General features: G+C 43.3%; 1 protein-coding gene across 4 annotated transcripts in view; it reads left to right on the top strand.

Annotated features, from left to right (window-relative positions):
* Positions 1 to 23,273, top strand: part of LOC126539186 (uncharacterized) — a 41,641-nt gene that overhangs the window by 5,787 nt on the left and 12,581 nt on the right. For 2 of the 4 annotated variants that reach the window (XR_011891234.1, XM_055075233.2), the window contains 4 exons: positions 698 to 803; positions 1,756 to 1,844; positions 2,352 to 2,460; positions 5,330 to 5,489. Coding sequence is in view for 2 of the 4 variants with exons in the window: in XM_055075233.2 (XP_054931208.1) it covers positions 698 to 803; positions 1,756 to 1,844; positions 2,352 to 2,460; positions 5,330 to 5,429 (404 nt within the window). In the remaining 2 variants the exon portion in view is untranslated. Of the gene's footprint in view, positions 1 to 697; positions 804 to 1,755; positions 1,845 to 2,351; positions 2,461 to 5,329; positions 5,490 to 23,273 lie in introns of those variants that run through there. The other 2 variants (XR_011891233.1, XM_055075232.2) reach the window with 1 other exon arrangement.

The following is a 23,273-nucleotide window of genomic DNA, read 5'->3' as shown; positions in this document are numbered from 1 at the left end:
TGCTAGTCTGGTGGCGTAATTTTGGAAATGATGACAAAATGGTCATGTCGCGACGATTGCTTAGCTTTATTTGCGGAAGCTTTATTTGAGTTAAGCTAGAAGGGTAGCCCTAATTCCGGGAGATGAACAGCGCGGCTCAAAATTTTGGATTGATTACAGCATGTTAATTGCGCAATTTTGGTTTTGCGCCAGATATTTATGTGGGTTTAAACCGACGCTGTACACCACTATCGGCTGAAACCTTACTGTTCCGCTGACTCATCGCCGTTCTAACCAGCACTGCGACGCCAGCACTGGTGCCGGAAGGTGACCTTACGAAGCTACAGGACCACGAGCAATCACAACGACGGAGGAGATGATGGTTCAGCCTGCGCGAACGGTCCACGTTTCATTTTGCCTATGCACATTTAAACATACTGTAATACATTTTTTTTTTACTTTGCGCATTTGTCACAATATATAGAACTTAGTTTCACCATCTTTGATTACCCCTACGTCGGCTGGAGTTCTTTTTCCTAAAGGCGAGTTGATAACCGCTTTGTGCAATAGCACTGGGACGGCACACAATTAGACTTGTTAACATCTGTATTCTGCTACCTCGTAGCCCTAATGATGGCAAGTATATGAATATAAACCTGCCCAGCTATAATCGTGCGTTATACGACTTAGCAACTTTATTCAAAACCCTCTCTTACAGATGGCTGTCATTACAATGGATTCAAGTTTAATGGGCTACAATATTCTTGGAACCCATGCCAAAGACTGTCATGTCATCTACAGAGCCAAGTTCTGGTAAAAATGGAGTACGTCGCAATTTGTTTCCAGGGTTACTTTTCTGAAAACGAGCAGCTCATATGTGCGCAATTCGTGACGCTGTGTCCTTGATTTAAGCGACCAGCTACCTTTTGTCACCAGAATACAAGAAAATTGAACTGCTCCTAGCGCAACAGGAATTTCACTCCAGAGTTTTCAACGCAGTGTGTCACAAACTTGGTGACAACGATGTTCGCAGCGTAGTACAAGCCGCAGCTCGGTGCATTGAATTACGATGCCACCATGAAGTAGAATCTGTCTTGTTTGCTTGGGAGAGAGGGGGGGGGAGAGATTTGCAGATTCAGGAATAATGCCGACGATACATTTGAAATGCGCGTATAACAATAACTAGTGGAATACACCCACACTGCGTAATTTTGTCCCACTCGTGAATGCGCGCACCATTCATGATGCTGTACAAGTGAAACATCTGAAAGTTATTTTTTTAAGCAGAGTCCGCTCCCGATATTGCAATGCTGATTCGTTGAAGGACTCTAACATTTCCTCTAACCAGAGACATATTGTAGACCAAAATAAAAAATACCCACGCCACTTATATGGGCGAGTCGTGGCTACTGAAACACTTAGTTCTTTGAGGTAGTAGTTCTGCGGAAACCCGCAAGGTGGAGAGAAGTAATTAATAAAGGGAAAATCAGACATCCACCCGTTCGTAGCTAGCCGTTATCTGCTTTCTTCTGCTATTTCTTCTGGTTTCTTCTGCTATCTGCTATTTTTCTTCAACTCCGAGGCTTTTCTTTCGAGGAATCCGTATGGGTTTCCTTTGTAGCATTAGCTACGAACGGGTGGATGTCTGATTTTCCCTTTATTAATCACTTAGTTCTTTATTTGAATTGAAAAAAGACGATTCGAAAGCGCTTGATTAGCTGTTTTGCTCTCAGATGTATAGGTTGTCCGTGAGTGAAAAATCATGTCAATTTGTAGGTGTGGGGCACCTCCGGAAGGCTGCTATCTCCAAGAAGGCATAGACAGACCGTTCCCGCGCTGCTGTAGAGTCCGTTGTCCTGAGATGAGTGAGTTCTCGTTGCAGTTATTATAATTTTTCATATTTTACTTTTGTCACAACTCTCAGCTGTAGAATCTTTAACATTTAATATTTATACTTCGTAAGAAATATTGAATAGTGAAAATTTTGCTTTACGCATTTATTTAAAGTTTGTATGGGTCCAGTTATTTGTTGAATCTTTCTGCTGATGCTTCCAACAGAGCGAAATTCTAAGTAATTCAACATGCTGATTTTGACGCGAAAAGGATCTGCTAATTGTGTGTATCAAGTGTATTTGTGTGCGCCAAAGATATTGGGAGACGGCAGCAGGGAGCTTTGGCCGTAATGTAGGCTAAAAACGCTTCAGGTACAAACGCGTTTTTCCAAACGCTCCAATACCTCAAAACTTTAACGAGTTATGTTAAGAATAAGAAGGAGAAACAAAATTACTCGAGCAATTCGTGCTTAAGTAAAAGCGCATAATCAGTCACCCGCAAATAAAGAGACTGACACTAACGCGGTGTTCAATATGCAGGTGTTTGTGTCACAAGTAATGGCTCTTTGATGAAAAGTGGAGAGACCCTTAACTCATCAGATCCATGCTTGCGTTACACGTGCAGAAACGGAATCCTGTTGACACAGGGGTAAGTGTACCCCAACCTTTATAAATATGAACAAATTATTGTGACACATTTGTTACCTTTACTCACTTACCGCCAACAGCTAGAAGTCCCGCTTGCCCAATGCATGTAAATATTTCCACCTGACCGTAAGAATAAGCCTCCGGTACTCTTACGACACACTGAGACTACTTTAGCACCGTCTAGAGGACTGGGAACGAACACGCGAATCTCGCAGACAGTACGTGTGCTTTACGAACGAATGCGCATATTTATTAGAAGGGCTACCGCTTACCCCTCTTTCGCAAAGAGCGACTAGGAAAGAACGCTTTCCACATCACCTGATGGATGTGATGGACCGCAGGCGCCAGAGCGACCGGCGCCAGGCGACGAGACCTTTTAAAAAGGCGACGAGACCTTTTAAAATGTGTACTACCGTCCTGTGGTCCTGTGGGCGTCTTATATCCCGGGACAGGCCCATAGGAGGTGTAGAACGTTTCTGTGCTGGAGCGTTCGTCCCGTTGGATACGCGAACGCCTCTGCGGCGAAGAAAGAGCGCCGAATAGCATACGCACACCGTAGTTAAATGGCCATCGTGTCTCGATCAACGACGGGGTTTATGGCTCTAGAGACCGGCCTGAGGGAAAAACCATTTTCATTTGTGAACGGCCAAGCATCTCTTGTATAACGCAAGCAGTGTGTGATCCCTTGCGCATAGCGGTCGTTCCGTAGTGGTTAGAGCGCTTCGGTTTGTAACCGCATGATTATTGATTAAATCACAGGTTTACCTCGTCAAACAGATTCTTTCTAACGGCAAGAACGATTATAACGAATGTATACTGCGCGAATTATGCAATTACCCCGAGCAACTACCTGGGTGGCGCGTCGAGAAAATTGCTTCAGTTGGTCCTTCCCCTTTACAGTAGATGGTACGTTCTCTCTCCCCTGAAGCGCTCCGTTAGCGTGTTGCTTCCCATGTTGCCACGTAAGAAGAAAGTCTGACAGCGGGAAGTGTGGTGTTTGGGGTGGCCGAAAATTACGCAGTGCAACACCCAGGCTCTGTGCAAGAGTGGAGCAGCTCAGCCACTTTATATGCTCAACGAGAACTTCGAATGATTACGCCGTGAAGCTAAAGGACTGTTGCTCCAAGGAGACTCATCGCGGCTGATCGTATACAGTGGCCACGTGGCGGTGGTGTAGTTTCGAGTAAACGACTGCGACTATAAAGTTAAACCAACATGGAACGAGGTTTGAGAACTTGCAGGTGAAAGCTTCACTGTGCCCGTGGCGTACTCCAGTTCACTGTGGGCACGGTGTAGAGTTTCTTGCGAAAATTACTACAAGGCAATCGGGCGCTAGTTTTTACATCAGCTATAGAAGCTTGGTGGTTGAGCCATCACCAGAAGGATGAAAAATACGTGATCTTGCCGAAGCTTCGTCCATCTGGTTTTCCATGAATCCGTAACTTTCCAATTTCGTCTAACTAAAAAAAAATATTGCGTTGTGCAGCAACCATTTGCAATCTGTATGCATATGTGCAAAGCTTTAGCTTTTGCCTTCTGGGCTTCTAAAAACGACTGTTTTAAAATTTAGACTAATAAATGCACAAGTAGCGTGATTATTCAAGCCACAAGCACGTCAGTAGCAAGAAGACGAAGTTTATACGAATTTATGCACTACGGCTTTTTCTCGTGGTAGCTGAACAATCATAGGGCCACAGTTCGCTCTAGTAGCATTAGTAGAAAACTAGGCGTGGCTATCGGAACTACGTACATGTAGTTCATGAAAAACCTTGGAGAGCCACATAACCTTTGCCATTTCATAAAAAAAAAAAAAAAAACACTGACGCCAAGCACAACATAGGGGAAATTATTGTGTTTAATAAATGAAATAAAGAAACAATAAATTAATGGAAATGAAAGTGGATGAAAAAACAACTTGCCATGGCTGGGGAACGATCGCACCTTCTGTTGTTTTAGCTGTTGATTTCTGTTGTTTATTTAGCTAAATTACCTACGACTTGCGAAGTGCTCGGTAGCCTACTGACCCTTTCTTCATCAATGTCGTCGAGTAGACGCTTCTGGAACACGTAAAACTTTGCGTTCGGCTCTTTACCCATGGTGCCAGTAATTACTGCACGTGGAAGAAAGTGCTTTACAAGTACGCTGGTCTTTTCCAGAGTCATACGCAAACCTTCAAAGTGTACCACGTGGCCGTGCTGCTCTGACTATGAGATATCTTGCCGAGGCTCATCAATTCTTATCACATACCGTGGCACAGCAGAATATTTGAATAATCTCAATAGAGGAGGCATTGAAATCCCTCGACCAATTTGGAAGAGAGCTAACTAATTGTTTTCAAGTGACCGTAGGGGCCAAACGTACGTGCCATGCATAAAAATGCTCAGCGAGATTAAATGTTCGCCGACAAGACAAACTAAGAAAGCATGTTACACGTTAACACATCAGGAGAAGTCATCCCTGAAAATGAATTGTGTGCTTTGTACGATATTGCTGGTAATCAACTGTACATAAAGATTCTGGGCAGGAGTTTTCTACACCCATATCACCCAGTAATTCGTAGCCCCGATGATGATATAATTGAAATTCGACTGTAAATTGTAACTTTGACCAGTCAATAAATCCACACATGCTACCGGTAGCGCTGTGTAGCGTCTGTGGTAGCGCTGTATACGCGTCTTGCCTCTGTCGCTCGTCCCTTTTCATGCGCTAAAAACCTCAGTTAGGTAAATTTAGAAGTTGTATGTGCAAACTGCGACTCTTTGCTCAGATCACTGAATATAAAGATAAGGACATTTAAAAAGACAAATGCTCCTCCATACGGGCCTCACTGACTCCCTGTGTCTTTGTCGTTTTTGCCATGTGTGTGACAGGTGCCCAATACCATCGGAGACCTCATGTGCTGTCCCTTATACAAATACAGGCTTGCCTTACCCAGAATGCTGTGGCTTGAAGAGAGACTGTATCGGTTGAAAGATCGGATGCTAACTCAAAACCTCGACAGGAATAGAAATAAAAAAAATTTCAACAAAACGGTGTGAGCCTATGTATCAACGACAACAGTGTTTGCACCATACTGCTGTAGTAGTGCGCTACATTTTTTGCAAGATAATTGATAAGTGCACAATACGGCCAGAAAGGCAGTTCGTTTGAAGGACAATTGGTTTAATAAAAGCTATTCCGGAATAAGCACGGAGACGTATCGTGAATGAAAATCAAATTTCGATCCAATTTCGACCAACTTTTCAAAATACTGGTCCAGCGATGGACGTCGAAACACCTTACACGAAAAGTTGGCATGTAAAAGTTTCGCATGCTCGTGTTAATAAACTAATGCTGGTGTTGTGCAATGTTGCCTCGATTATACTAAGTATGCGGTATGCTTTCTGTACATTTACAACGCTCACTTATAGTTCGAAATTTCTTTTTACAGTTCGAGTAATCTTTTGCAGTTTCTTTTTAGTGTTCTTTATTGGCGCCAGCATGCCCTATGACACCAAGTTAAACATGTAAAGAAGGGCCATCTCTGTGTTGCCACTTCGCATTGTTTCTGGTCCCATACGTTACGCCAACAACCAAGAAGATATATTTATAATAGCAAGAAGAAAGAAAGCCATTACAAGAAACATGCCCACAGGCGTAATTTTTTTCTTACGGGCTACCTTCAGCTCATTTCAGAAAACGTTTAGTTTTAGTTAAAAACTAGTAGTGTTGGACATTCATTATTTTGAGACAAAATGAACGTAAGAAGCCATAGTGGGGACTCCGGATCAATTTTGACAACCAGAAATTCTTTAACGGGCACCCAGTGCAAGGTACACGGGCGTTTTTTGCACTTCGCTCCCGTGGAAATGCGACCGCTGCGGCCGGGTTTGATCCCACGACCTCGCGCTTAGCAGCGTCACGCCAAAGCCACTAAGCAACCACGGCGGGCAATGCCGCTCATACCCTGCTGACACCGTGCCGTGTTCTGTGAATAAGTAATTATTTCGTTTCTGAACCGGTTCTCGTCGGCGCCCAAGCGCGCACAGGGAACGTTACATGGTAACATGAAGTGAGAAGTTTCCGACTGCGCTTGATGACAGCGCCACAATGCCACGGTAAAACTGCACGCACCACGAGTCCGCCTCGGCCTCCCCGGGAACACTGTGGAGAAGGCCACGGTGGCGCTGAGTGGCACTCGCTGACACTCTTAGGACTAGATGCAGTGAACATAAATACCCAATAGAAGGATCGACATTTGGGCGAGTTGATACTGGTTGAACATCCTGAAGGGGCAGCGCAAAAAGACGAAGACAGAAGGCAGGAACACACAGGACAGCGCTGAACTCACAACTAACTTTATTCGAAGGCATACATACACTTATGTACACAACCCATAGCCACGTGCTCTCCCATCGATGGCGTCATTATCAGTGCACAGGCAAAAAACACGCAATACCATTTAATCTAATGCTACGCTATGAGGCGGCTTAAAAATTCAAATTCACTATCATGCAAATTTAACGATGGCATGCTTACACAACGCGACCCTTTTTTCCTGATATAGAAGGCCTCAATAATCTCCCTCGTAGTCTGATTTTTGCCCTATTGCCCAAGGTCAGAAAAATCAATTTTAAATTTTCAGCCCGCACATTCCAAGGTGGTAAAAAACGGCATTGCGTTTTCGGTTCTATTTTCCGCACTTTCGAAATCGTGTTTTCACAAGACGTCTGAGAGTTTCTTAAAACAACTGGAGCGTTTGAGAGCGGCAGATTTTCGAGAGGATGCTATCCGCATGACAGTACACAAGCTTGTTAAGCGTGTAAAATTAGGAGCACCCACAAGAATGAACAATCCAGAGCCTGCCGACAAGAAGAAAAACCTGGTTGTAATTCCATATGTGCATAAACTATCACACTATCTCAGGAATGTAGCAGGCAGATTTGATATAAAGGTTGTTTTTTCTGCCCCTAACAAGTTGATCAAAATTTGTGGTAAGATCGATAGGAAATTGGCCCAGGCTGCCTCCACTCATGTTGGGAAAGGCTGTACTGTTAAGCATACTTCCCATTTTGTGTACTGTAGAATGCGTTACGAGCTTCTATTTTCCTGCGGTCACGTATACATCGGTCAAACAGGTGGTTGCCTCAATATTAGACTGTCTGAACATAGGCGCTCACTAACGAGTAATGCCTACTCGCATGTCGCGCGGCATTGCTCTGAGCATGGGTGCACTCCAATATATAACAACACCACAATACTTCCCGCGCATAAAAATCAGACTACGAGGGAGATTATTGAGGCCTTCTATATCAGGAAAAAAGGGTCGCGTTGTGTAAGCATGCCATCGTTAAATTTGCATGATAGTGAATTTGAATTTTTAAGCCGCCTCATAGCGTAGCATTAGCTTAAATGGTCTTGCGTGTTTTTTGCCTGCGCACTGATAATGACGCCATAGATAGGAGAGCACGTGGCTATGGGTTGTCTACATAAGTGTGTGTATGCCTTCGAATAAAGTTAGTTGTGAGTTCAGCGCTGTCCTGTGTGTTCCTGCCTTCTGTCATCGTCTTTTTGCACTGCCCCTTCAAGATAAATACCCAAGTTTGTAGGCGGATTGATAGCCGTCGCCCTAGCACAATTGGTAGTGCAACGCACGCGTAATGGAGGTTGTGGTTTGGGCTCCCACCGGTGTCAAGTTACCTTTTCGTCCACTTTTACTGCCCTTGTTTAAATTATTTTTTACATTTGAATTTCAATCACAGTTCATTTCCCCAATGCCTTTCTTGGATTCATTCCCTGCTGGATATATATATATATATATATATATATATATATATATATATATATATATATATATATATACATATATATATATATGAACGTGAATGAAAAAAACAACTTGCCGCAGGTGGGGAATCATCCGACAATCTTCGCATTACGCGTGCGATGCTCTACGAATTGAGCTATTGCGGCGCCGTTTCCTCGTCCACTTTCTTGGTTATTTATGTCTCCTAGTAGAACCCTGGCAGTGTTAGGCAGCGACACCACTCACAGACCTTGGCGGCGGACGTGGAGCACCCTTTCCACCGCAGGCGTCACGAGAACGTGATCTTTCTTGGGTGAAGGCAACCGGTCAATAAACCCACACATGCTACGTGAAGGCGTCAATGTTGCCGGATTCGAGACCCTCGTTGTGTAATAAACGAGAAGAAAGGGATTTAACCGAGGGGCCAGATTTTTATTAGCCATACCATAGGAAATACACTTTTATGGTTATTTATGGTTTCTTTATTTCATTTATTAAGCACAAATAATTTCTGCTATGTAGTCCTTGGTGTCAGTTTCAGTGTTTGTTGGCTACTCCTGATACGGCCCTTCGTAAAGAGTAGTGACGCTTTGCAGAATACTTCAACGCCTTGTAGATATATGCTGGTTCGAAATAGAATGACGCTGAACAACCGAAAAAGATGAAGTAAAATAGCTGCGTGCTGCCAGGAAATGTGAACACTCTTGTTAGCACCAATGCTTCTTGTTATTTCAAACTGATATACCTACGGCGACTTGACGGTAAAAGTGAAATTCGAATCGTAAAAGAGATGTTTCACTACTTTTTCGGACATTATGCCTTATGATTTACTCAAGTAATTAAATTAAAGTTACTTGGATAACGCTAGTGATTAATCGGAATAAAGCCTTTAGTCTACGCAGGTACCGTTACCTTTACTAATTCCTGGTCTAACTACATCTACTTATCCGGTGCTTTACTAACCGAGTCACAGTGTTTTGCTACTTACTGATCTTACCAAGTCCTTACTGTACTAACCAGTACAACTTAATTTAAAAAAATATTTATTTATTTCTTTATTCTTTTGCCCTCAACACTTCCCGCCTGTCGCCAATCCGGCATGGTGGCGAAAAGTTTCGCAAGCCTCTGCTGTAAAGAATACAGCCGTAAGCCAGCACATCAGTTGCGGTAGTAGAGGTGCACCAGAGCATGCGCGTCCCAAGTTACCGTAGAGGTGCACGAAAGCACGTGCGTCCCAAGTTGCCCTAGAGGTGCACGAGAGCACGTGTGTCCCAAGTTTCCGTAGAGGTGCACGAGAGCACGTACGTAGCCGTAGAGGAGCACGAGAGCACGTGCGTCCTGAGTGGCCGTAGAGGTGCACGAGAGCACATGTATTCCCTGTTTCCGTAGAGGTGCACGAGGGCACGTGCGTCCCAAGTTGCCCTAGAGGTGCACGAGAGCACGTGCGTCCCAAGTTTCCGTAGAGGTGCACGAGAGCACGTACGTAGCCGTAGAGGAGCACGAGAGCACGTGCGTGCTGAGTGGCCGTAGAGGTGCACGAGAGAACATGTATTCCCTGTTTCCGTAGAGGTGCACGAGGGTACGTGCGTCCCAAGTTGCCCTAGAGGTGCACGAGAGCACGTGCGTCCCAAGTTTCCGTAGAGGTGCACGAGAGCACGTACGTAGCCGTAGAGGAGCACGAGAGCACGTGCGTGCTGAGTGGCCGTAGAGGTGCACGAGAGAACATGTATTCCCTGTTTCCGTAGAGGTGCACGAGGGCACGTGCGTCCCAAGTTGCCCTAGAGGTGCACGAGAGCACGTGCGTCCAAAGTAGCCGTAGAGGTGCACGAAAGCACGTGTGTCCCAAGTTGGCGCTTGGCGAAGAACGAGTGACGCAATACGGTTGTGCGAGAGCACGCTCCCTTTGGATAGGCGCGTCTCTGTCGGCGATTAAAGTCTGACCCCAACGAAAACGGGCTTAAGACCCAAATTAAGATACCCGCTTTAAAACGAGGGAAGTTGACCAACGAAAATTATGAAACGCTGTGTGTGTGAACGTAAAAAAAAAAATGTGAGAGAGCTTCACCGAAGACACACTGAAAGAGCCAGGACAGCGCTTTCTATTTGCATAATTTGTGCAGTGTTAGTAAAAGTTGGAAGGGAAGTGACGTGAAAGTAATAGATAACTTTTTAATCCATTATATTCGTGGGGCAGCAATTGGTCACCGGTATTTGCTCCATTGATCTTGTGTGGCAGAAATGGGTCAACGTATTCAAATGCACTTTTACAAAGTAATTGTAATCGGTAACATTTATTTCTGCAACGTGCACAGCTCTTTTGTCTGTGATATCCCCAGCAGAGGCGAGAATGCTGTGTTAAACTTATAACGATGGGAACTGTTGTCTTATCTTTAGGGACTCTTCTTGGACCATGGCCATCTCCAGACTTTGAAAAAGGGAGCCTTAGTTAATGCGAGGAATTTTCAGCTTTTTTTTTTCAAACTTGCTTCATTGTACCCATAGTAGATATGCGCATTATTTTGATTTTTAGTTTGTGTAGATTGTGTATGCGTTTGAATTAAATTTTTATCCATTTTTGTCAGCCTCGCTCCTCAGTGGGGCATCAAGCCATCTGTGATTATTTCTTTTTTCAATTTTTCCCTGTTAATGCGCATCTCTGTGGAATAATTTTCGTTAAACAACGGGCAGACTCGAAGATAAATCTTTTCCCCAGAGGAAACCTGGTTGTAGTTGATCTGAAAAAATTAGTTAATTGAAAAATACCTAATACTTTGACAGAAATAACAATCTAAAAACATCGCCTACGCAAAAAACAGCCCTGCTACACAAGTGCTTTTTTTCCAAGCTCCTCGACGTGGATGTCAGCGCTGTACGTCGTGTTTTCCTTCTCCGCGCAACAGCTGTGTTAAGAGACCTCCTGCTGCGGTCAGACACCGATGCGACGCTCCAAAAAAAAAAAAGACACAGAAGCTATGTACATTGTATACGCCTGGTACAACTGAGCTACTGTTATTATAAAAAATGTTTCATCTATAATAAACGGGTACGACGTCCCCTCTTCGTGGTGACCATCTTGGGAGGAAACGGGAAGGGGCGGGTAACTCGGGCAGTGTAAGTTAAAATTTCACGGACAAGGACGTCGCTCAGAGACACTCAAGGAAAGAGTTCATAATATTCTTTCGGTGCTGTGGCTGCCTTCTTGGCCTCTTCCACTGCTGAAAATTTGCGCGACCGAGAGCTGTGGGTAGTTCGATTAAAATTTGCATCGTTCATCTGCCACAAGCTGTGCGTACCCATACATAGTTGAATACGTCGGCTCGCTTTCCGGTGTTGCGCGTCATACTAATGCTATCGCGATATTACGATCGGTTCAGCCATTCATTGGTTTACTGCGGCCAAAACCAGCCTGTGTAACAAACCAAATCAGTGTCCTTGTCAGGTTCCGTATCTTGCATTAGTGCCAGAGTCGATCCGCCAAATCACCACAATTAGTTATATAGCTTCCGGCATCGGCCCGGTCTACTCGCAGAGAAAACGGGCACTGAGGCGAGCCATAATCGGGGGTTGTTGTTGTTGAAAATTCTTTATCGATAATAACCGGGTACGACCTACCCCCTAAGTAGCGACCGTGTGGGCACGAAGGGAAGACAAAAGGGGAGCACGGACAGGCTAAACTACAATTACACCAACAGAAACGTCTGGAAGAAACGGGAACGAAATCTTCACTTTCATAACTTCACCATCCTGGTTGAGAAAACGGTTTGAACAGGTTACGACAAATGTTGCATCAGGATGTCGGCAATGCCTTCTTTCATTATTGGCATTGAACCTTAAAAGTAACCATGAGCAGCTCGAGCATGGAGCGCGACGCCTCGTCGTCTTTTCGTGTGCCATCGCTGCTTGCCGGAAACCTCATCACTGTCAATTAAGTTAAGCAGAACAAGATCGGCGCGCCGCACGGGCACTCCAAGGAGGTGGAAGTCGGGCAAATGTGAGTTTTATCTCAATTCTTGTCACTGAAATCTCTGCGTTCATTTAACGTCATCAGCACGCTGACCTTACATCATAGCACAGCTGTGCAATCTTAATATCGCTCCACATAGTTTCTACGAAGTACATGGAACATATTTGCCGGTATGTTCCACTTATATAGTGCCTTATATAGTGGAACGTATATGCTCAGTAAGGTAAGGATGTCCCACTTAGTGAAGTATACGTGAACGAAATTGGTGTTATATTGTATGACAGTGGTAAGAAGCTCTACTGAAGAAAGAGTCGACACTTAAGGACCTTTGTTCCATAGGGGTTCCACTCAATCAATGAAATGTTTTGAAAATGAATTCTCCTTCGTGGAAGCCTATAAAGGAAGAAAGGAAAAAACAGAAGAGTAAGCTATGGTTTATATTTTGCCCTCAAAGTTCTGATATTTGCTTAGAATAACCTAAGAAAAGCCAAATATAGTCCAGACAATCCTTTCACTGGAATCTGTCGTCAAAGCCTAGAAATCTGGCGCTCTTTGGCCATACCTGGCTCTTGCGCCATTAAACCTCAAACATCATCAAAGCCTAGAAATCGTATTACCTCCGTGACATACAATAAGAAAGTATACACCGAAGAGGACAGGACTGTCATGTCGCAGTTTACTTCAGAAAAGCGAACTCCGACATGACAGTCACTTTTGTGTCCGTTTGTTTTGCTTCAGCCGGACACAAGAATTTGTTTTTATTGCGATAGAAATGATATAGGGACACTCCAAGCGTATTTGCGCCGTCGCCGTCGCCGTGAGGTTCCGTATAAAGTCCAGAGGCGATAACACAGTCGCCGCGTGTCGTACGTCGTATGTGCGAGTGAACGCGTGCGAGGGGACCGGCGATCGCGGCTCAATCTCGGCCGCGCGGAACAGCCGAAAGCGGGCAGGAAGCGCGCCGTCTCCTGTCGTGCATGAGGCACCTAACGCTGCGAGGCACTAGGGGAAGGAGAGAGAGAGAGGGCGACGGCGTTCTACTCCAGCTGCAACTGTGCATGGGCCGGCTTCGTGTGGTCACCCACCATACACGTATCTTGAGAGCGACCTGCATTGAGGGCAGAGTCTGGGTTTGCGTCGACTGCTGGCAGCTTTGTGCGTGCTGTGTGTTCTTCGCGCTCACTTTTAGTTGAAGCGATAGACAACACGAATGTCATTTCGCTCGCAGCTGCTGCCGCGTTCCCTCACGGCAGCGTTTTAACAGCGAGTTTCCGCGGTCATCAAGTCAGATGTGTTCATGTTTCCTTGTGCGCGCGTGACGTCATGCTTGTTTGTTTAGTTAGTGTGCCTATGTTTAGGAGTTTATACGGCCGACAAAACTACTATCCTGACTTTGTATAGCTCTCCGTTAATTTGCTACCGCAATCGATGCTTCGCCTTTCAGGTGAAACAGCGATTTTTTTGTTTTGGCTGTACCAAGGCAATTTTCCTTATCCTTTCTCCTCAAAAAGATTTGTTCGGGACGGATGATGATCCTCGCATTCCTTCAAGGCTCTTATAGGAATAGAAGGGGGAGGAGTGTTAAACACCCCTCCGATCCAAGCCGAGTTCGTCGCATTATTCTCACTAGAAGGCTACTGTGACAGGAAACATAGAATATTGGCGAAACAGTCGTCGAAGTGCTCAGCATCGCAGTCTAGAGTCGTACGAAAAATGCAGCAAATGCATTCTGCGGCCGCGTGATGACGGGCACTCACGTAGGACGCTGCAAAGTAGCGTTCTTGAAGGCGCAGCGCCAAGCGTGCAAGGTGATCAGAGGGATTACGCTTACCAACTAGTAAGTATAAAGAATAATGGGCGGTAACTATGTTAAGGTGGCATGGTAGGCATATTAAAGGACGTAAGAAAGCTTTGTGATGTTCTCGCTTTCCTATCATTAGAATAAAAATATGTGTTTAGTAGTGTAATTATTATTTATATACAGGTATACCTAGCTTTACTTGAAGATGTTAAGTAATGAAATTAAGAACTTCTATATTTATCTATCTTGGTGCTTTGTCCAAGGAACATTTATAAGATAGCCATGGCAAGTACAGCTTTCAAACATATATTGTTCACAATAAGTGCTTTTGATATAACTGGAACAACAACATTCGCAGGGCAACTTGGTTCAAGATGAATTTGTCAATATTTACGTACAAAAATAAAGGCAGTTTGTCAATGTTATTTTTATTTTTTAAATAATCTTCTTGAAGCGCCTGGTAGCTGCCAGGGAGGTGTTTCTGCTGCACAGTGTCAGTCGCCTCGCTTGCTGCGTAGCGCTAACACGATACCCCCGCACCTGTTGTTGGACACCTTCCGAGAAGCTTCATCGCAACGCTAAATCTAGCTGCCGCTTTCAGTGGCTCGTCCTTGAACCGACATTGACACTTCTTCTTAGCCCTTTGTCCTGAAATTCCCGCATAGAATGGATACAACGAAACAGTTTCAATCTTTAACGAGAATAGCCGGAAAACAAGAAAGTAATAATAAATCAAACCTGCCATGCAGGAGAAAAACACCTCGAACAATGGGTGTTTGCATGTAGCTCGAGATGCAGCTTGTTCGACTGTACATCTCAATATGATCCCTGCTTGGATAATTTATTCTTAGTCGAGTGGTCGTGAGTCGAAATAGATTTCGTATTCTAGAAAGGCCTTTCTGTTACATCTACACAGGGAAGTCAAACAAAGCAGTTTGCCTACCCACTTTTCTTGTTCGCTTGCTTTGTTCTCTTGCGCTGGTTTTAATAAGTCGCATCGATGTATTTTACACGCACGAAAAACCGCTTGTAAAAGGGCTGATGGAAAGAAATTTAATATAAGAACTATTCGCAGCACTAGAAAAAGTAAGCTTGCTTTCTGCAAAATGGTAATTTCAAATAAATTGCAATAGTTATTGTATTCGAAGGCACGTCTCAGAGCAGACTTTATTAAACTGTATTTTTTAAGAAAGGTAAATCTCTTCACGTCGCCAGAAAAGTTATTTCGCAGTTTTGTATTCAAAAAACAAAGATTATGCAGGTGATATAAGAATCACTGAGACAAATAATCCTAACGTAAGCGTTTCACGTTGACCCAAATCGACGTTAATGGTCTCTAGAGTGTGAGATGGTCGACAAAATCTACGGTATGTTTGAATACCATGAGTTCATGAGTAGAAGGTTACGAATGCTTTTTTAATTTGTGTCCTTGATAAGTCAAACATATTGAAAATGAGTTTCTGAAGTTGAGGCTACGTGCAGCTTTATCCTCTGAACTTACTAGTGGTAACTACTAAACAGGTTCTCTTTTTAACCCAGGCACAAAGTTTAGATATTGCAAAATCCTATTCTCCACACGACTAAACAAGGCAAGAAAAAAAAAAAAGAACACATGCTCGCGTCCAAGCTCGCGACTCACACACATTCAATGATTTCGCTTTAAATCGATACGTACAAATGCGGAGCATCCTTTCCTGGTAAATTTATAAAGTTCCCAAGAATTGCTCAGTTTAATAAAACAATGTGATAACTCTTTCATACAGCTTCCCTGTTTTTGATGTATGAGGGTCTCGGACTGGCGTACATCTACGAGTATTTCTTAAAGAACAGGTTTGCTTACAACTGGACACCGTGTACTGCGATAACCTCTTCCACTCCTGATATAACCTAATGACTTGGCTATCAAACTGCGCTCATCAAAGCCTGTTTACATGTCCCCAATAAAACGTTCAATCAGTATATAACATTTGCGCAATAAGGAAGCTTGCTCTGACTTGTCAAAAAACCCTGTGGTAGAACGTACTTGTGCCGTTAAATCAACTAGACAAATGTACGTGTAAAAATGCGGTACTATCACACAGACAACTGCACGAAAATTTGTCTTTGATAAAGTTTCCTTGCCTTTTGTGAACTCGTGACATTTAGGCCTTAACTTACAAAAGGGTACAAGGAGTCCACGTAGCTGTACCCACACAGGTTCAGAAATGGCATCATCTCTGCTAAACTGGCTGTTTTACAGGCTGCTGTAAGATGCGATGTGGTTAGTCTGTCAGTTCATAATTTGCACATCGCAAAGATGCATTAATATAAAAGCATCGTTTCATACTATAAACTCCACTTCTAGCTTTCTTTTCTTTCTTTTTTTTATGACCTGGTCACACATTTAACGCAGATGTAGTAAGTGGCGCCGCAACAGTATTGCAGGTTCTCGCCCCACATGACATCATTTTTAAATGCTGTGCTTAAGCCAATGAAATGCAGGCTATGCGAAGTTATGTTTTAACTCAAGTACGATTTCACTGTAGTGGAAATGTGCTGTTAATGGCAAAGTATAAATGTGAACCAACTGTTCCAATTTTTGTTTAATGTAGAACTGTGTTTCGGCCTTACATGGTTAAGAATACATACTGCTGTCCCTAACACAGGCTATGTGCAGGCTTGCCTACCAGCAAGCACTTCTGACTCCGAGTTGACATTCGCTGATGCAGAGAAGGGCATAGCGGATATTAAATTTGTAATTGAGCGATCAAAAACCACCTTTAGACCAAGTTTCGGCAAGGTTAGAATCACAATACTGCGCGTTTGTCGATACCTGCAATCTCTTTCCCAACAATTCCAATAACAACATTCTGTTAGGAGACTTTGAAACCACCACGGTGTCTTAGCGGTTATGGCGTTGCGCTGCTAATCACGAGGTCGCGGTTCGATTCCCAGCCGCATTTCGATGGGGGCGCAATGCAAAATCGCTGGTGTCGGTGATTTGGATGCACATTTATCTGGTCAGAATTATTCTGGAGTGCCCCAATACTGCGGGCCTCGTTATCAGGTCATGGTTTTGGCACGTAAAACTCCAGAATTTATTGAGTTTGGACATTTTGATTAGTAGCGTGTAGGATGTACTTGTCGTCTTTCCTGTGAGGACAAACACGAGCTTTTATTTACGTTTTGCTCCGTCACAGACGTTTCTATTGTGGTTTGCGAAGTCCCAAATATGGTTCTGATCTTCTTCACCAATGTAAACATCACGTCATTTTGCCATATGCTTGTTCCGTAATATGTTGCTGGGACAGTAATCAAAATATCAGCAATGAAATAGCAGCCATGCAACTCATATTCTCTAAGAATAAATGAATGTCATGATACCTGTAAGCAAAGTTCGTCCAGATACTACTAGCGACAGCGTGCATAGGGATTATCTTAAATTTTGATATTGAATGGTTCGTTGCTTTCGCGGGAACTCGTATTGGGTGCAGTGATAATTCTCTAACGTTTTTCACAATTATAATGTTGCTTAGAGTATCGCACAGGAGTTCTGGGGACATGAACTGTTGTTTTCTTTCAAAACAATTAAATGTATGACGCCACAACTAATTTACTTATAGAAAAAAAGAAGGTATATTAAAAATAATATTGTGGTGCACAGCATGAATCAGAAGATTATATAAAGTGACAAAAAAAAACAATAATTTGACAATTTGAAAAGAAGAAGCAGTGAAAATATGCGCCGTTAATGTGAGCACTTAGAAATTTATGTGTTTTTTGAAACCGAAAAAAGTATTGTCCCAATAGCTAGAATTGTCGCCGACAGGTAGTGCTCTAGCAAGGAACGTTTGGAACATTCAAGGCAGAACGAAATAGGGAAAAGTTGGGGACGAAATTGGTACAGGAACAGATAAGTTTACAAGATAAAACAATTAGGAGAGTGCTTGAGTAGGAAAGAGCGTGAGCAGCTCACTGAGGCTAGGTGACCATTTGTCGCCACCCAGAGTTAGAAAAAGTATGCCGTCAAAAATCATTACTAATCATCATCACCACGACGGCATATACTGTTCATACAAGGGAAAGGAACCTGTCAATAAGCAATGTTTTAGGATCGATGTGAAGTGAGAAGTTCAGAGCTCTGTAACTAAGTAGCGAATGAAGAATTCACAATAATTTAAAGGGCCCCCATTAACGTAAACTGTTGCAGTGTTTAAATGTTAGTTTAACTTGTGATAAAGTGTCTACCCTGCATCGGCATCTGAGATAATGGTATCATTCAATCTTTGAGATACTAAATAGGTAAAGCAGACAGTATAGCATGCCGTATGAACACTGGTGAAAACATTAATCAAAGCGCTTATTTGATTTGGGAAAGCAAGAGCCATCAGCATGCGTTTTTTTACCATTTACTGTGGCGCCAAAGAAGAAAGAACACAAAAAAATTGAATATTACCGGACTACGACTTCAATAATCGTGAAATTTATTTCAATACCCAATGACACGCATCGATGACATACTGAGCTCAACAGGCTGTGGTTCATACTATCGAAGCATCGAGCATTGCAGGAGCTGTTGGAAGATGCCTGTTCAAGAGAATACGAACATTTTGCGGCTTTTGTAAGACCTTTTGGTGGGCTTGCATTCTAATGCTTGACCTTCATTCTAAACCATGATTCTAAAGAATGACAGACGATGTGCAGATGGCTTCGCAGAAAACTTTTGTAACCTCTGCGTTGATGACATCATAATATACCGTGGACGCGAAATGAACGCAATTCGCGTCTGTCACAGGCGCTTGATAGATTGCTTGAAGCAAAAGTGAAAATTAACATTGGCAAAGTGAAAGCTATCATCATTTCTAGATTTTTCTGACCGTGTCCTACTAAAGTACTGTTCCCGGAGAGGATTCAACTAACAGACAAAAAATCTGAGGACACCTAACCACTCATAAGTTGCGTTTGCAAAAGCATTAATGTCCAAATGATCGCCGCTGAGCGGTCCTTGTAATTATGAACATGCTTGACCAACGCTTCCTAAGCAGCACAAGGTCGGTGCACTTCGATCCGTGACGTCATGCTGCCTTTCTCGACTACCATAGAAACTAACGGGTACGCTCCCGAGTAAGCCGCGGTGATTTTGGTGTTATTAGTTTCGTCACGCCGGGCTTGGAAACAGAAATTTCGGTTTAATTACCATGATGTCATAAAGCAGAGTGCACAGGGCTGCCAACTAGGAGGCGCTGGTTTAGCACAGTTGGCAAGAAACTCGGCTTCTTAGCGTTGGGTCGTAGGACTTCATAGTCACTATTACCAATGTTTTTCTTTTCGAATTTATTCTGTTTTTTTTGTACCTTAAGTTCTTTATAGCAAATACCGAGGCGAAGTTAGAACGCAGGCGAGAGCTTGCGCGAGTAATGCAGGCTTCCGAAAGCGAGTGTGACGTGGCGTCGTGGCCATGCCCTCTCCCCTCAAGCAACACCTTTCTTTCAACCACGCGGCTCCGTCGAGGCGCGCACGTGACGTGGCCTCGCAGCCAATTGGAATTGAGGTGCAGTTTCGCTTCTACAGATGCAAGCTGTTTCGCTCAATGGGCCATTTGATGCTTTCGCATCAAAATTCATACGCACGAGGGATCATCCAAGCACTCCCCTCTAACTATAGAGTGTGATTTGCATTTTCTGAGCATGTTTGTGCATTTTCTCTACGTTTGCGAACATTTGTGGAACCACGCCACGTGGAATAGTAAACGCCTAACACAAACGAAAGCAATAGAAGGTGTAGGCTGCGTCGTCTGAGGAAGTATGATAAATGTTTCTCGAGATAATGTCGTCCGACCCCTTTATTCGTTTTATCTATCGCTGACTTCACGAAATTATTTGATCTAATACTGATAACTTGCACTACAGAGGCGGAGCAGACGGAAGATTGCGAGCTTAGAAAGGGACCATTTAAGAGAGAGAGAGACAGAAAAACGTATGTATGGGGAGGTTAGGCCAACTATAATCTTCGAATGCTACTCCAGGTGACATGGGGAAGGATCAGAAAGGAAGTGGATGGAAAACAAAGCATACCCACGCCAACTCGTAACACTCGCCCACAACGCATAACACAAAAGTTGTTACCAGACTCATTCAGGCCTGTATCCTGCAGGGAAGCTAAAGGCGAGGTAAAGGAGCGCCACGCAGATCCCGGGCATTGCCACAGCCCAAAAACATCCAGTAGCATATGTCGATTATTCATAGGCAGGTTTGAAGTGTTAGTCAAGACGACCCTTTATGTTATAAAGAGTGTACAAATACAAAATAAATTATACTGAATAAACTTGATGCTTCATGGTTTTTAACTATATCTACATGTTCATGGAACAGAAGCAAACATAATAATTGTATCTCATAAAAAGGTCTCACCTGGGAGGAGATCAACTCTTTCAGTGAAAGTTCGTTTTTTTTTTCAGAGTCTCTGCCGCTGAAATCATAGATGAATAGCGAGACGGTGATTGTGCTTAAGGTGTTCAGCCAAACAGCACGTTTTTAGACGTGCCTTGTTAGGAGCTAATGTCTTAGGTTGTTTCCTTTTATGGGAAGGTTCTAGTGTTGAATGCGTCCAGCTTGGACTTTATAAGGTTATTAAACAAAATACCAAATGTGCTGTTCAGTGTGTAATGATAACCATAGATGGGAAACATGAGGATCGTCCACCACGCTGCAAATGGACAGCCTCTCTTCCCATTAAGCGAGCAACGTTAACGCGGCTGTTTGAACGTCAAGTGCAAGCTGCTGCGAAATATACCCGCCCGTCCTAACAGCAAATCCAGCTTTGTACCACGGCCATCCAAGAAACGTTGCGTTTCTCCCAAACAAGCTAAAAGATAACTTTGTGATGTTTCTTTGTCTCTTAGGCAATATATGTGGCATTCAAGAGTTTAACTCTTTCAACTGTAATATCCTCACATTTTCCCCTTTGTGGGCTCCAACCAATATCAAATGCATAAGCGACAAGGGAGTATGTTGTTTTCTTTTAAGCGCTTAGATATTTATTCAAATTATTTCAGTGGTTGCGTGATGACAGCTGCTTTTGAAGTCTTCATATGCATCTGATTACGAATAATAATACTTGATGATTGTAACGTAATGATTCATTCAGCAATAAATAGTCTGCCTTTGGTTCACTACGTTTGAAGAATGAGTGCCTATAACCCTCATATAGAAGGGAAATCTCCTGTAAATAATAAAAAAATGGATTGTTTTATGTAGTTTTATTTGTGTTTGTGATAGTGTTGCTTTAGTGTCAATCCTCCCTTCCGTAATTTACTCTTTCGGTGTGATGTAAAATAATAAATAAGAATTGTAAGTTTTTCCGTAAAAGAGAAATCTATCCTGACTTATGATTTAAAGTTCATTACAATTAGAATTATTTCTACCAGATTATTTCTGTTAGCATAATGAGCCTGTGTGCAGTATGATAAGCTTTCAGTGCATCAAGTAAGTGATTGCTTCTCGTGTGGAATCAAGGCATGTTTTCTCCCTGCAATTTATAGCCATCAAAGAAGCGCAACTACAGCAGCAAGAAGTTCAAAGCCCCTTATATTAACATATATGAGAAGCCCAACTAACTTGTAGGTCAGCTGCATCAGGCCCCCGTGCTTGACGGCATCAAAAAGTTTGGAGTTGCATATAGAACAATGCTTAAAGTTCGGTTTTGAGAAATCTTGACTCTTTCATTGGAACAATGTCCACACAGGCAATAACTTATGTTGTAAAATACTGCATGAAGACATGTTCGTAACAAAACGAAGCCGCCAAAGGCGTCAAGTCGCAACTTCTTGATAACTGTCAGGAAGATGACAATTCGCCCAAAGCACAGCATTCGCTCAACCTTTCCTTCTTATAAAGCGAAATAGCATATATAATAGTTAGCAATATTAGGACCCGTAATCACAACGAGTACTTTCACAAAATTTGTGTATACCACGACAGAAAGAGATATGACAATACATCAAGAACCGAATTCACAAAGCTATCTTTACGTAAGTGTTCTTTGCCATTGGCTAGCTGCCTCCGCTAATGATATTTTCAACATCGGAATTAGGTTAAATTTTTTCTTACGAACAGTTCTAGCGGAAAAACGTTTGGCGGACATGGGCCAGAAATACAGCCTCTCAGCTACAATTCTGTGGGGCTATGCAAGCAACAAACCTGCAATGTCATAATGGTTTCTCGCTGCAAAAGTATTTTTGCTTGAAATAAGTGTGGTAGGACTAAGTCATTCTTCAAGAACAATACTTTTTCTAGGTACAATTGATGTTGCACGAAAAACGTTTCGTCAAAAGGTGCAGAAAGAAGAGATTGAAGCACCAAACTACCAAGCACCGAATTGCCTAAGAAGTCCTCCTCGAATACTTCTTTTTCTACGTATGCGAGGATCTCGCGAACCTATGCCGTGAACACTGTACAAAGAAATGATATTTACTTTAATGCTAGAAACACTATTGTCTATGGGCCATATCGTCTGGCAGCAATGTTAGAAATAACTGAACTACAGCCGGAACACCAAGCGGCTACTGCATAATTGTTCATACGAATCAGGACATTTAGAAATTTAAACATTTAGCAGGCGCCAAAATGTCTAACCAAGCCATCGACCAGAGTTGAGAGCATATATTGCAACTCCACACCGATAATATACCAAAGACACCGTTTGTCCTAATTATTTCCGCTTGAATTAAATTTTTCCATGCAGCTATTCACTGCAGTGCGCGCTTTCCTGTTCTTATCTTTTCGGTCCTCTGTGGCAAAATACTTCCAGATAGTCGTCACGAGTGACAACACAAGCGATGGAAGAAAAGACCGTGGAAACGCAACGTGAAAAGTCGTTGGCTGAGAAGAGAAGTTATGTGCAGCTAGAGAAAAGGGGAGAGCGAAGGCAAAGATCAACAAAAGGATGCAGGCGACAGAGCGGAGATCGTTGGGTTCTCAATGTGGTGAAAATGCTTGTCCAGTCGTGTTACCGGAATCTCAGTGGACAGCTGTATTAACGCTTGGCCGCGGAGAGCCTTACCGGCAGTTCATCGATTTGACCTTCACGACCCGATACCCAGGTACTGTGTTTTAGCAATGCGCAGCCATCCCCCGCCTGTATAAATCTTGACAAGCGTGACGACGACCGGCTTGTATTCCACGGCATCCGTCCTTTTCCAGCGGCTCATGTAAGGCGTCTCATTTACCAGCCTTCCCGAGGAGCACGGAGGCAAACATCGACGCAAATTAAAGGTCAGCCTCCCCT

The sequence above is a fragment of the Dermacentor andersoni genome, chromosome 11 (assembly GCF_023375885.2).
Source record: "Dermacentor andersoni chromosome 11, qqDerAnde1_hic_scaffold, whole genome shotgun sequence".
NCBI lineage: Eukaryota > Metazoa > Arthropoda > Arachnida > Ixodida > Ixodidae > Dermacentor > Dermacentor andersoni.
This window is presented reverse-complemented; position numbering and strand designations above follow the sequence as displayed.